Here is a 14043-nt window from a genome sequence, read left to right on the forward strand (position 1 = left end):
TGTACAGAAGGGAACATTCCGGTTTTTGATGAAATCTGACGTTTCTCAGTTTCCTGCTGATTATCAGCCATTACATATATAATTGATGCAATCGGATTGATATTGATCAAATTGTGACCCAGCCATGGGGGAGTGGATTTGGGGGAGAAGTCCACCATTAAAGATCATAATCCAATCAGGATTAAACTATCACAAGAAATACTACGGGCCAGAGTTTCCAAAGAGCTCAGATCCAGATTTCCAAATGCTCAACACCCACAATTGGGACCAGATTTTCCAAAGGGCTGAGCATCCAGCAGTTCCCACATGGGGCCAGACTTTCAAGTCTCCAACACCAGGTGTCTTCCTCTCTTAATACAGCAATATATCTGCCTGCAGAAAACTCAGAAACGTCTGTTTTAATTAGGAATATTGCCATACAATCTGCACTTTATTTATGTCAGTCAGTGCCTCTGAAGGTCCCATGTGAAAGTCGAGGTACTGTGCTAAATAGGAGTGGCTTTCCTTTTAAATGAAACACAGTGTTGATGAGATTATGTCACAGGAAATAGGAGGTGAGAGGCAAGAGGCAAGGAATGAAATTTTCACCAGTGCCACCTTGGGGACAGTTCAGGGAACTTAAAATTTGTGAGTTCACTGTTGACTGTCTGATAGGAAGGGGCAAATCCTGTTCTTAGGTGCCAATATTGTTCTGGCACTGGGAGCATCATATATGAACAGAAGATGGGGATTGGGAAACAAAGGCCTTTAAGACAATGGACAGTGGCAATGCCCATGATGCTGGCCGCGGCCATGACTTTAAGAAAGAAAGGAAACCTTTTATTGAAAGAACTCCCTGTGATGAATGTCCTGTGTTTGAAGGCCAAACCATTTGCAATGAGGGTATCTTTCAACACCAAAAGCTTAGGCCCCTGTCCCCCACCCTCTCCTGGCATGCTCTCTGCATTGCCAGCAGATGTTCAAATGCACACACAACTCCTTCCACTCCCCCTCCCAGTCAGTTCTCTGTAATGTTGTGTGGCAGTAGTGACTTGGCCAATGCTAGCTCTTGGTAGTGATTTTTGTTGGCAATGATTGATGCACGTACAAAACGTTCCTGAAATGGTAGCAGAAAAGAAAGATGCAAGAGAGGGAGAATGTGTGCAAGCCGTAGCAGCTTCCAAACCCTCCTGATTCCTTTTTGTTTCTGGTAGTTCCGGCAGACGGAGCTGAGGTTCTTTATGAGGTCAAAGCAGACACATTGTTCCTGGTGTAACCACCCGCTCTTCTTCCGTGAAGCTTGTCGGCTTTGCCCAGGGTGCCTGTGGCCCCACTGGTGCTAAGTCCATGTCAAGCAAATTTCTTAGCAATGGCAAATGAAATATGGGGTCTTAAGAGAGAGTCCATGCAGCCTATCTGGACAGGACCTCTTCACCTCCTTGGTCTGGTGTCTGGCTGCAATTCCTTCCTCTTAGTGCTGGCTGTACCCAGTCCATTTACAGTTGCAGTTTCTTTTGCGGCGTTGGGCAGAGTCTGTGCCGCACATGAATTACCCTCTGCATAAAGATATTTCTATTTCACTCCCTCAATGCCCAACCCCTCCATAGCTTCAGTACTTGTTTTCAAGCCTTTTACCCTCTGCAACATCCACCCCTACCACCTGGCTCAGAAATGCACATGCCCCAATCATGTCGCCACTCAGTCGCCTCTTTCTAATGAATATAAACTTAATCACCACATAGCTATGATGCTTCTTGCGCTTTACCATCCTTGCTGCCCTTCCTCTGGTGTTTGTACTGCATCCACCAGAGTTTGTACTCAGGGTTAAAGAAGCTCCCAGTCATGGGACATTATCTCTCATTCAGAAATATTACACTAACCCTTCGAGACCCTGACCTGGATTGGCAGATGTGATATATCCCACTGCCTGTACCAGGTACTAATAGCAGGAGACTTCTAAACATAACTAGTGATGGTCCACTAACTTCTGCAGGTTCAGGCCCCGTTTTCCTGGCAGTTAACCAGCACTCACCATCTTGGTGTTCTCAACATGCCTGGCCCTTCTTTATTTATCATCACAGAGCAAGTATCAGTGCGGGTGCCCTTTACTCAATCCAAGACCATTATCTAAATGAGTCCATTGGTGTCCTAGCAGGCAAGAATATGGATGCTGTGGTTGCCTGGCCCTGGTTACCAACAGGACAAGAGAGGATGGAGACAAACTATTTAATTGCAAGCTCAGCTACTGTAAAAGGCAAAGGAAAGAAAGGGTTAGTGAAATGGCCTATTTTTTTTCAATAGCTCTCTCTGAATATCCCTAAGGATTTCTCACTTCCCATTAAAATTTGAGCTGAGAACGCTGATTATAAGGAATTCAGTAGTGATATCAGCAAAGGGGAGATAGGCTATTAAATACTGTTGGCCCAGTAAATCTCCAGACACTTGAGAGCCAGTAGGGCATGGGGGTGGGGGAAGAGTTGAATATTTTAATAGGAGGATTTAAAATCCTGTATTAGGACTCACCAAATGCAGAGCATTTACATATAAAATGTACTTAGCATTTTGTTGGTCCATTCGTGCAAATTAGACTTTTGTCTTCTGTACCTGTCTATGCAAAGAACTTAAACCTTCCCAATCCCCATAGAACTCTGCTTAGTCTGCCCTCCCACTTCCCTCTAAGCCTGTGGAATAAACTGCTCCCCTGAATCACTAGAAATACCCCCCTCTCCTTCCCTCCCTAGCCCGCATTTTTTTTTAGTGCTCTCTTCCATTCTTTCTGTCTGCTGACTCCATTTGTGTATGAAGATGAGGGTCCAAAGCCACATAAGAACTTGTCCTGTCCACAATCCTGCATTCAAGGCTGAGTGTTACTTGCATTCCCTGCCCTCCCAACCGCCGCGTCCACTCGTTTTTCCCACTGGAAGGGAGTAACCACCTCTAGAAGTAGAGAAGAGTCTGAGCAGAGCGTGTGCCCACAAGCCATCTGGCTAGGACAACTTCACTGAGCCTTAGAGAGGGGCGTCAGTAAAAATCCTGTGGCTGAAACCTCCATCCCCCTGAACTCTGGGGAGATTTCAGAATCCAAACCAGAATGTGTGTGTGAAATTCATGGCATGTCCAATCTCAGCCACAAATTTAGGATCCATGTTTCAAATTTCCCCCAAATCTGAAGGTGTTGGTGTTGGAGTCTGAGGTTTTGGTGTGGGCCATCTCTAAGACTGAGACGTAGCTAGGTCACACCTGTCCAGCAGCTAATGGTGGCTTGGACTTGTTGTGTTCAGTGCAAAGAACCAGCACCTGCACTCAGTTAAACACTATACTACCTACCAGACAAAACCAGGCCTATAGTTATACAGGTAAATGAGGGCTCCTTACATAATATTTGTGCCTTTTAAAGTGAGGAAATCCCAAAATTAGAGAGACAAGGTGGGTGAGGTAATATCTTTTATTGGACCAACTTCTGTTGGTGAAAGAGAAGCTCTCCTGCTGACAAAGCGCTGTCTACACAGCGGGGGTTAGGTCTGTATAACTACGTTGCTCAGGGGGGGTAGACAAAACCTTAGTGTTGTTCCATTGTGGATGTGGGACAATGACACTTCATACACTAGAGAACCATATGGCAATGATAATAAAACGTATCGAGGGTGTTATAGAAAGGGGAAATGGCAGACAAAGAGATTTTTTTCAGTGACATGAAAGGCTGTGTTCTGACAGATGTGCAGCACCCAATCTGCGCCATAGTTTGCCCTAATCTCGTGGCTAAATTAATCAAAGTTTCCTAATGCTGTTTTCTATTAGCGTATGATGCTGCAATTCCTTTGGCTTCCAACTCCATAATAGTGAAGCTCATTGGCTGTTTTAAAGAGGGTGGAGTGCAGAGTATATCAGCCTGATACTAGTTCTTGCTTTGTGGTCCCACCAGGTTAAATCGCGGCCAGAAACCACATGTGCACAGGAGCCTGGTCCTGCAGTCTGCTGAGCATTCTCAACTCCTGCTGTTGTCAATAAGGATTGAAGGTGCTCAGAATCTTGCAGAATCACAGCCCCACACATACTAGTTGAGGATTGCCCCCTTGCATCCCAGCCCTACTCACGTGTCAAATGCTCATATTCCCCTGGAATGCACAGGTGTTCCAGGCCAAGTGGTTGAGTGGGTGTTCAGGGAGAGACCAGTGAGTGTAACTAAAAGAAGGAAGAAAAGCATAATGTCTAACACAGAACTTGCTAAGGCTGCAAGGCAAAGTTGATCATGCATTAATGCCCCACCTTTATCGATGCAGTTACACAGGAACTGCATCCCCTGAGGGTTACAGTCCACTCATAGAGTTGCCAAATAATTCCAGACCAAAGGTATAGCTGTTTCCACAATGTGGTGCAGTGTGCCAGGCTTACGTAGCAATGGAGTTCTCCTGCTCGGTAGGATCTCTGTTCCCAACCACATGGTAGGCAAGTAGGACATTCCCCCCTTGGCACGTTTTGCTCCCAGCCTCTTTACTGCCAGAGGTGTCCCATCCTAACACTCTTCCTCTTGCTGCTCATCATCTTCATCCTCCACACACCCCCATGCACGTGGCTCTGGATCTCTCATCACGTTCTTCTTGTTAAAAACCCCATTGTTCATTTGTTTGTTTGTTCTCTCTCTCTCTCTCTCTGTTTCTCTTTCTCTCTGTGTTTTTTTTTTTTGTCTCTTCTGTTTTGTGTACCCAGGCAGCCCATTGAGTAACTTCTTTGACGTAATTAAACAACTTTTTTCAGACGAGAAGAACGGGCAGGTGAGCCATCCCCCCGGCACGCCAACCAAGCATAGCGCAAACAGCAAGCGGAGCGATTCCGATGCTAATGACTATGGGTCTAGAGGAGACAATAAGTACCCTGCTGGCAAAGACAAGGCAAAGATGGTCTCATCAGGCGGCCTACAAGACCAACCTTAAATAAATACATTTTAAAAAATTAAATAACTTAAAAAACAAAAAGCAAGAAAGAATCAAAGAATATTCCTTAGCAAGCTAGCCTCTAAACTAGAAGGATGTATATACCTTTCCACAACAGTACAAAACTGTCTATAGACAAATTTTGTAAGAAGGAATGACTGTATATATATACATATATATATTTATATATGATATATAATATATATCTCAGAAACAAACACACACACAAAGAAAGAAAAAGAAAGAAAGAAAGAAAGAAAGAAAGAAAGAAAGAAAGAAAGACAAGGTAGCACAGATGACAAAATCCAGTTCACCAGATCTTGGGTTGTGGCTTTTTTGGTTTGTTTTTTTTTTTGTTTTTACATCTCCCTGTATTTTGAGTATTTTTATTTTTTTCCCCTCCTGATGTTTTGTTGGATTTTTTAAATTATTATTTTTGTTTCTTGTTCTGTTCTTGCTCTCTCTGTTTCTGACGACACCACTTGTTTCCGCTCTGCTACCAGGAATTATCCCGAAAAGTTAACATGTCAGCAACGGCTTCACCTTCTGTGCTCTGCGGACACTTGTTGACGGAAGGAAACCGATGTAGACTGTCCAAGGACCAGTCCTGTTTGAGGTTCCCAGCCTCCCCCTCTGTCCCCAGGAAATGGGTTTCTCCCCCACCTCCTCCCAAACACCTCCCCAACACGCACTTTTTCTCTTTTTCTTTTTGGTGCTCCACGAGGGAGATCTGCTCAGTAATGGGATTGCACAACCTGGGCTGGAAGCAGGTTGCAATTGTTGGAGTGACACCATTGCCCTTGACAACATTCATCGGTGCAGGTGAACTCAGACTGGCAGGGGGAGGGGGGCAAGAAACAAGGGGAAATGTTACCATAAAACCAGGGAGCTCTCTCAGCCAAAACCACCAAGGAGTGAGTAAAAGCAAAGCGTCAAACCAAGAATATCGGGGAGTTTCACTGTGGGATTTTCTCAAACTCCTTTCCCCCCCACCCCCGTCCCCACCCTTTCCTTTTGTTTTTGTTTTTTTTTTAAATTGTGTTTGTTTTTTATACTCTTATCATTTTGCTTTTCGACCTGCTGGAAGGGGGGGGATCCCCTCCTGGGGGTGGGGGGAATGAACAAACACAAAAACAAACAAACCTTAAAACTTAGGGAAAAGGCAACATACGGCAGCAAAAGAGGCGGGCAAGGATTCTGCCTCGCCGAGAACAGCCTCTTGCCACCAGCTGCCGTTGCCACAGCTGCTGCTCCTTCTTCTTCATCTTCCTCCCCCGTCTTCAACTCCCCGCCTACCACGCTGCCAGGTTGGGACCTTCTTCCGCCATCTGGATCCGCCAACACCCCCTGCATTTGGATGCAATTGTCGTGTCGCTCGTGCTGCATCAATATCAGTATTATTATTTATTTGCTGGGTTTGATTTATTTATTTGATTTATTGGGTTTTTCAACAAACAGAAGAAGAAGAAAAGAGGATAATTTGGGGGGTATTTTCCCATGTGTGTGCATGTGCATACCACTGGCACTTAGTTCATTTGAGTGAGACGAGGAGTCAGTGCTATGGGCAAGTGAATCACGAAGCTACTGTAAACTTTAAAAATTACTGCAAGATATTTTTATAAACTTTTTTTTTTGAAAGGGGGCTGGCGGGTGGGAGTGGGTGGGTGAGGACTGTTTTTTGTGCTTAAGTTATTATTAGGTCTTGGTTATTTATATATACATATATATTGAAAAATTTAAGCTGTTAGATAGATCTTCTGTTTTGTTTAATTACTGTGTAGAGGCGACACTGATTCCTATTTATTTGGGGGGGGGGGAAGGTAGAAAAAAACCTTAAATGTTCCTCTTGCGAACTTGACTTTTTATTTATTTATTTATTTTGGTCTTTTTTCCCCTGGGAGCTACATAACCAAGTGTAATTTATTCTGGCCCAAGTTCAAACGAACAAACAAACATGGTTGTAAACGTCAAAGACAAAAACACAATGAGAAAGACTTCTTTAGTGAGGTTTTAAAAACATAGGGTTAGCATTAGAGTGCAAGTCTCTTATGACCTTCAATTGCTGTTTGTTGGGTTCCCTCTGGGTGTATGTTGTACGACAAGAATTTTTATTTTTTCTAAATGATACCATCGGGCAGTTTCTCTCTTTTTGTTGTTGTTGCTGTTGTTTAGTTTGTTTTCCCCCTCTTCGACCAGTTTCACTTGTACATAGGTTTGAAGATTAAAAAAAAAAAAAGTAAGGCACAATTGAGATGGTAACCTTTAACCCTTGACCTTTCCTTTTCCCCCCAAATGGAAGATATTTATTTTATTTATTTTTGGGTTGTTTTTAATTTATTATTGTTTTCCTATTCTTAAAATTGTATCGCTGTGTGCATGTCAGATGCCGTGGGGGTGATGGCTGGGGATGGGGGGAGGCCAGGGTGCAGGAGGGGGGGGCAGTTTTAATTGCATGACATTGCTGTAAATTAGTCTCTTTTGCTTTCGTTGTCTTTCCTGCCTCTGCCCTCTCTCTCTGCCTCTCCTCCAGGACCTCCTGCGACCACCTCCATCCTCTTTTCCCTCTTTTCTCTGTGTGTATAGATTTTTGATGCTTCTGTTACATTGTACCTCTACAAAAGGCTGGGATTTCGATACAAAATAATAATAATAATTTACAAAAAAAAACAAAAAAACAAACCTATATCAGCAAAATCCATGCAGTACAAGCAGGAAGGGGATTACTTACACAAGATATAAGAATAAACGAAAGCAATACCTCTTGTTATCCTTCCGATTTTGTACTTTGACGACACACATGCGCGCACACACACTCACAGAAACAAACTGACATTATTTAACAGTTTAAAATGGACAAAAAATCTGATGTATCCCTTGTTAAATAACTGTGAGCAACTTTAGTTCAAAAAACAATAAATTCATTCAGTAAAGACACTAGCTCTTGAGTGTCCTGTTTATGTCTACGGTGGAGAATCCATCCCCCTGCCTGCCAGCACCGGACTCAGGTAAGTACTGAGCAAAGGCCTTTCAAACCTAGACAGAGAAGTGTGACTTGCACTTATCCAAGTCTCCTCCTAATCATGAATTAAACACAGGTTTGCTACAATTTAGTAGTTTATGTTTTGCCTGACCAAGCCGAGGACAAACAGCCAGAGTAGTTTAACCGTATGTATCTGTTTCTTGTGTTAACACACATGCGAACGCTGGATATGAATTAGAGACCAGCACAAACCAAAACCCCAGTCTTCAGGAGTGTCTACTCATTCTGGGCATCTCAGTTTTTGGCTGGCCAGGTCAAGCTACCTAGCTCCTGAATTTATCAAAGGTGCCAAGCACCCACCGTTCTCACCGGAGTTTGTCTGGAGTTGTCAGTACTCAGCATTTCTGAAAATCAGGCTGGCAGATAGAAGCACCCAAAATGAATGGACACTATTGCAAAGTTGGCCTTTCATGCAGTGAGCTCAAATCATTTTACCAAGGCACTGTAGATGTCACTATCCCTATGTTCAGGATAGAGAAAATGAGCCAACATTGTGACATCAGCTATGACACACAATGCCTCATTGGCAGGGGTGCAAATAGGAGCCTGGTTTCCTGACTTCCAGTCCATTGGACCACACTGCTACTTTACTGGGACATCTTCCAGGCAACGAAGTTAGCGTAATGAGAGTTCATAGGGATAACTGCTGTTCAATGGGGATAGTATTCGTATTCATTCTGCATAAGGGAGATGTATTTGATTGGTGCCGTGGGGTTTAGGGGTGTTTAACCAGCTGTTGAATAGGGGTGAAATTCTGCTCTTTGCATAAGCAGGTCTCCAAAGGGGAAACTGAAAGAAGCGTAAGGAATATGAAGTGCACCGAATGCTGTTTTTTGACTTTTGCGTGATTATCGACTATAGTGTTTTGATTCGTTTTCAGGCTTCTCCATGGCCTTTTAATGGGACCAGTCGGTTAACAATATGATGGTAGGCTGCTCCCTGGAAGTCCCAAATAAGGCTTTTACTGTCTCCCTACTATGCCAAGTCCTAGAGATTACAGGGCCTCCCGCTCCTAGAGTGGGCTGTACTTATACAAAAGACCTTTAGCGCTTCAGTGTCTTTCCTACAGTAGGGCCATAAACCACTGGGTATTGCACCTTGAGCTTCACAGGTCTGTTCAGTGCTTTCCATAAGCACCCAACAGCCATGCCAGCTGCGCTGCTGGTAGCAGTTTGTTGCAATGCCTGCAGCAGGAGGATGCTTTGCAGTGGGAAGCAGGAGCTAGCCTGCCTTGGGGACTCATAGAGCACAGCGCTACTATTCACGGGGTGGCTGGTGAGGAGGCTACAGTACTAAATCCTAATGAGTTTTGCAGGGTGGGGGGAGTGTTTGTACCCCCTCCCCCAGCACTGCCACTTCCCCCCAATTCCTTTAGTTCTTAAACTAACCACCCACCTGCTCCCCCCCCCAGCAGCACAGTGAGGTGGGCTCAAGCCAGGGGTGGGAGGGACAAGCGGGCTGGGCCTGCAGTGCGGCATACACGGAGCAAGCCCAAGGGGCCTGGAGGGCTACCAGCGCTTTCCTGCCTCCCCTGGGTGAGGCCCGTGCTCATGAGCCTCCCTGCGCTCCAGGCCACATGGGGCCAGCCCTGGCATGTGAGCACAGTGTGGCACCCTGCCCCACAACCCAGGACCTGTGCAAGGGGTGAGCCAGCCTGGGCCTGCAAGGGAGCAGCAGGTAGGGGCTGGACTGGGGAGGCCAGTGACCTGGTAATGGGGAGGGGGAGAAGCAAGGGCTGTGTGACCTGCTCAGGAGAGTGGGGGATGGGGAGCTGTGAGAGGGTGGGGGAGGATTTGGGTGCATAGGTGCTGCTGCACCCCCCTTGAAGTGGTTCCCATCACACAGGATTTAGCGTTTGGTTCAATGGCTCTCCACACCCCTTCACAGGTGGGGGTGGCATGTGATTTGGGGAGCCAGGACCTGATGAGGGTGGGTCGGGGGTGGGAGGGCTCTGACTTGGCAAGGAAAGCAGGAGTGTGGGGGTGACTGGGACCTGGCAAGGGCGGGAGGGTGGCTGTGACGTGCTGAGGATATTTGGGGTGCAGGGGGCAAACATGGGGTGCATGTCTGGCCTGGGACTCTGCAGCCGAGGGCTGGTAGGGAGCAGAACAGTGGAGCCACTGGTGTCCCTTCAGGCGGGAAGGGGCGGCATGGAGCAGAGTTGGCGGGGCAGTGTCCTCACAAGCAGGAGGAGCCGTGGGCAAGGGAAAAGAGCCTCAAGTAGGTTTGTTGCTGGATTTTATGGGGGAGATGAGTCAGAGCTGACTTCGAATGAGGGAGTCATCATGATTTTTTTTTGGGGGGGGGGGGGGAAGGGGGAAGAGTGTCTGATTGCCAGCCCCAACCCTGCCACTTTTTAGGGGCACCAGCTCCCCACTGACATGGTGAACCCAGGAGCAGCCAGCAGCTGAACCTATGGGACGAACCCCTTAATCAACATTAGGCACAGGCCATGTGTGTGGCTGGCTGGTTCTTGCTCACATGATTCATGCTCCGGGCCTATATGGGGTCAGGAAGAACTTTCCCCCAGGTCAGACTGGCAATGAACTTGGGGTTTTTTTGTTTGTTTTTGCCTTCCTTTGCAGCACAGGTCTCTTTCCAGGATTATCTGGGTATATCGCACTTAAACATTTCCCTGCCAAACATTGCAGGGGGGCCTCCAGCACTGGTATGCCTCAGTCCCTCCGATTCTCTGCCTGTGGCACATAATAGTCGAATCTTCTATGGTCTGTAATACTTTGGGCTAATGTGGGTTGTTGGGTTCGGTGTGCGTGTGCTGGGTGGTGTCGGTGGCCTGTGAGGTACAGGAGACAAGAGTAAATGGGCTGGTGATCCCGTCTCTATGGCTCTCAGTGCTAGCCAGGGCACAAGAGGCTGCAAAAGGGGGAAGGATATTTTACATCCCCCTATATTTCCCAAGGTAAATATTGTGTCTGATACCTAGAAAATCCCATAGAGTGGAAAACCATTGCAGTATGTTAATCTTCATGGTATGGGCTGAGATGACAAATCAGCAACCAATTGGTTTACAGAGAGTACGACCTACAAAAAAAAAGGCAAATGTCAGCACTCACCTCCAGAATGTGTTAGAGAAGGTGAAAATAATGAGGTATGTATGTCTGCTCAGCCCACTGTGTGCTAAATATGTCAGTCAGAAGATAACATGTGCAGGGACTCGCCAACCTAATCTTATTGATGGGTACATCTCACAGACCCCACCCCTCATAAAACCATCATATGGTCATCGCAGCTGTTGCTTATTTGGAGAAGTGAGAGGAGAAAAGTATTAAGTTAATTGTAACTGTTCTGCTGATGGCTCCAGTCCAAGAGATGAATTTTTGCTTTCTCTCCTGCAGATTGAACAGCTAAGCTGGCATCTTTTCCATCTTTCCAGCTGCTTTAACATGGATTCACGCTCAGGGAAGAGCTGCTTGAATACCTGTAGAAGCAGCTGGAAGTGGGGAGTTGTAGCCAGCACCATGTAACCTGCCAGCTCTTTGCAGACCGCCAGAAAGTATTCTGCACACTAACAGTGGTCCGTAGACCACAGTTTCAGAACCACTGCCACTGAGGGTTCACTTCTGTAGTGTTCCCTACACTTCTGAAGTGTTCACTTCTGTAGCAGATGACATCTCTTGGAAGGCAGTTGCTGTATGAATGGGATTATTAAGAGATGGAGGATTGCATCCATATTGGTAGCAAAAGATATTTCTCAGAGTCAGAGAGGGCTATGTTACTATAGGAGACGCCATCTCCTGAGGTTGTCTTGGTAGCACATGGTATTTTCCAAGGAAGATGCTCACATTAAGTCTCTGGAATGGATAGCATCATGATTGGGGTGATGCTAACACTGGTAAGATACTCAAGCTTTGTGGGGCAGGACAGAGAGAAAATCTTTAACAGGGGACACTTTTTGAGGGTCATAGTATTGTCAGTGGAGGAAGGCATCTTCAGAGTGTCATGTTAAAGTCAATAGCAGGCGCAGTTTTCTAGGATGTTGTGTTTGTGGCCAGTGGCATCTCTGCGGGGAAGGCTTTTGGTGAACATCTACTGCAGAAGGTGGAATGTGTAGACTTCTGCTGCAGAGGACATCCCCTGTGGATGTCACATTATACAGCATCTCCTGGGATGAAGGGTCATCCCAAGGTCATAGCGCTTGGTGTTTATGATGATGTCTGATGCTTATGTTAAAACAAAATTATCATCTCAGGAAAAGTCACTGCTGTGTTATAAAAGGTTTTTGCAGACCTCTCAAGCTGTTGGTGGGGTGGAATGTGTGACAAAGGCCCAAAACAAGGGTTTCAAGACAATCATTCATGCAGGGAACTTGAAATGTTGTGGAATTCAATCTCTTAGCATTAATGACACGTTCTATACCCACAGTTCGTGATTCTGCATTTCTGATCTAAATAATTTTCAGTTACAAAAGTGACAGGAAATTCCAGATTGGTGTGGAGTGTAGGTGACTGGTGCCTACAATGAGGGACATTTGAGAGACTTTGATCACATGCCTTAAAAAAAAAAAATTAATTTCTCTCCTTCTCCCTCAAACAGTTGTTTGTAATTTCTTCCGTGTGGTTTCTTTATCCTCCCAATACTGATTTATACATAATTACATGCCAAAACACTACATTAAAAGAAAACTAAGTTGCCAAGTCAAGCACTCAAATGTTAGGAAATGCCTGAACTAGGGCTGCCTGTGTAACCTTACTCAGCCTCCTGGGGTCATGCATGTCTTTAATGACATAATCACATATAATTTATATCAATAGGACCCCTGCCTCATTCAGTGCATGGGATGGACAGTGCTCATTAAAAGAGTGGCTAGTCAACATTTCTTTTCATCCTCCTCATTCAGTGTGTCTCTCCCACTTCCCCCCGTTATTTATCTCATACCAGTCAAACCCTGCTCAGAAGACAGAATTATGAATTTTCTCATGGGCTTTCCTACAGGGCTCTCACTGTAGCAAGGTGTTTGGGATTTTTTTTTAATGTATGCTCTACTTCAAACAGGAATAAATTCAGGCAGGTCTTATGGCCTGTGTTATAAAGGAGGTCAGACAAGATGACCACAGTGGTCCCTTCTGGCTTTATAATCTGTGAATCTCGTATGTTAGTGCTTTCCAAACATTAATTGATTTATCTTCAAAACACACATGCGAGGTGATATTATTATCCCCATTTTACATATGGGGAACTGAGGCACAGAGATGAAGGCCAAAACTGTCAACTAACTTTGTGGGCCCAATTTGAGCTGCCTAGGGCCTGACTTTCCAGAGTGTTTCACATTTTACAGCACTCTACATGTTTAAAGTAAAGCGTCTATTGACCTCACTTGCAGCAGTGAGTGCTTAGCAATATTGCAAGTCAAGGTGATTCACACTGGGCTCCCAAAAATGAGAAACACACAATTAGCAACCACCACTGAAAGGTTTGGTTTAAGTGACTTGCCCAACATCACACAGGAGCTCTGTAGCACAGACAGGGAGAATCTGTTTTTCCAGGATGCCATTCAGTGACCTTAACCATGAGACCGTCCTTTCTCTTTCTGTCTCATTCATAACACACCTTCCAGCTTCCCCAACAAATGAGGCTGGGGTGCAACAGACAACAGCCTCCTTTAATACACAACCCTGATTCATTCCCAGACAGCATGTTTCATCCTGTGCACCGAAAGAGGCAGGAATCCTGGCGGGGGAAGGGGGGAAATTAGTGTAATTAAGGAATATGTTATAATGCATGCCGGCAAGGGGACTGAATTAAGGTAGCAAAGGCAACCTTAATTCCGGTATTACCTAACTTTTGAGTGCTTACTACCTTGTGCCACCTGTAATATATATGCACACTTTTTATATTGCATATTTATACACAAACACTGCGTCTAACTAGAGAAGCGAACCATTAGAAATTGAACCAGAGCATAAATACGTACAGTATAAGCAAGATAATAAGTAACGTGTATTCAACAGAAGAGTTGCTCGCGCAGCAATCATAATCTGGTGTAACTATTCACCATTCATCGGTACGCAGGAATAAGGAAGATTTGGGGTTGACAAGAACTCAGTTGTTGCTCACTTGAATGCACATCAGTCC

General features: G+C 45.3%; 1 protein-coding gene across 9 annotated transcripts in view; it reads left to right on the plus strand.

Moving 5' to 3' along the window:
- BRSK2 (BR serine/threonine kinase 2) overlaps positions 1 to 5530 on the plus strand; it is a 427682-nt gene extending 422152 nt beyond the window's left edge. For 7 of the 9 annotated variants that reach the window (XM_073347202.2, XM_073347205.2, XM_078853166.1 and 4 more), the window contains one exon: positions 4735 to 5507. In XM_073347202.2, the coding sequence (XP_073203303.1) occupies positions 4735 to 4910 (176 nt within the window). In that variant the 3' untranslated portion in view covers positions 4911 to 5507. Of the gene's footprint in view, positions 1 to 4686 lie in introns of all 9 variants that reach the window. The other 2 variants (XM_078853168.1, XM_073347203.2) reach the window with 2 other exon arrangements.
- The last annotated feature ends 8513 nt before the right edge of the window (positions 5531 to 14043 follow it).

This window comes from Lepidochelys kempii, chromosome 6 (assembly GCF_965140285.1).
Source record: "Lepidochelys kempii isolate rLepKem1 chromosome 6, rLepKem1.hap1, whole genome shotgun sequence".
Taxonomy (NCBI): domain Eukaryota; kingdom Metazoa; phylum Chordata; order Testudines; family Cheloniidae; genus Lepidochelys; species Lepidochelys kempii.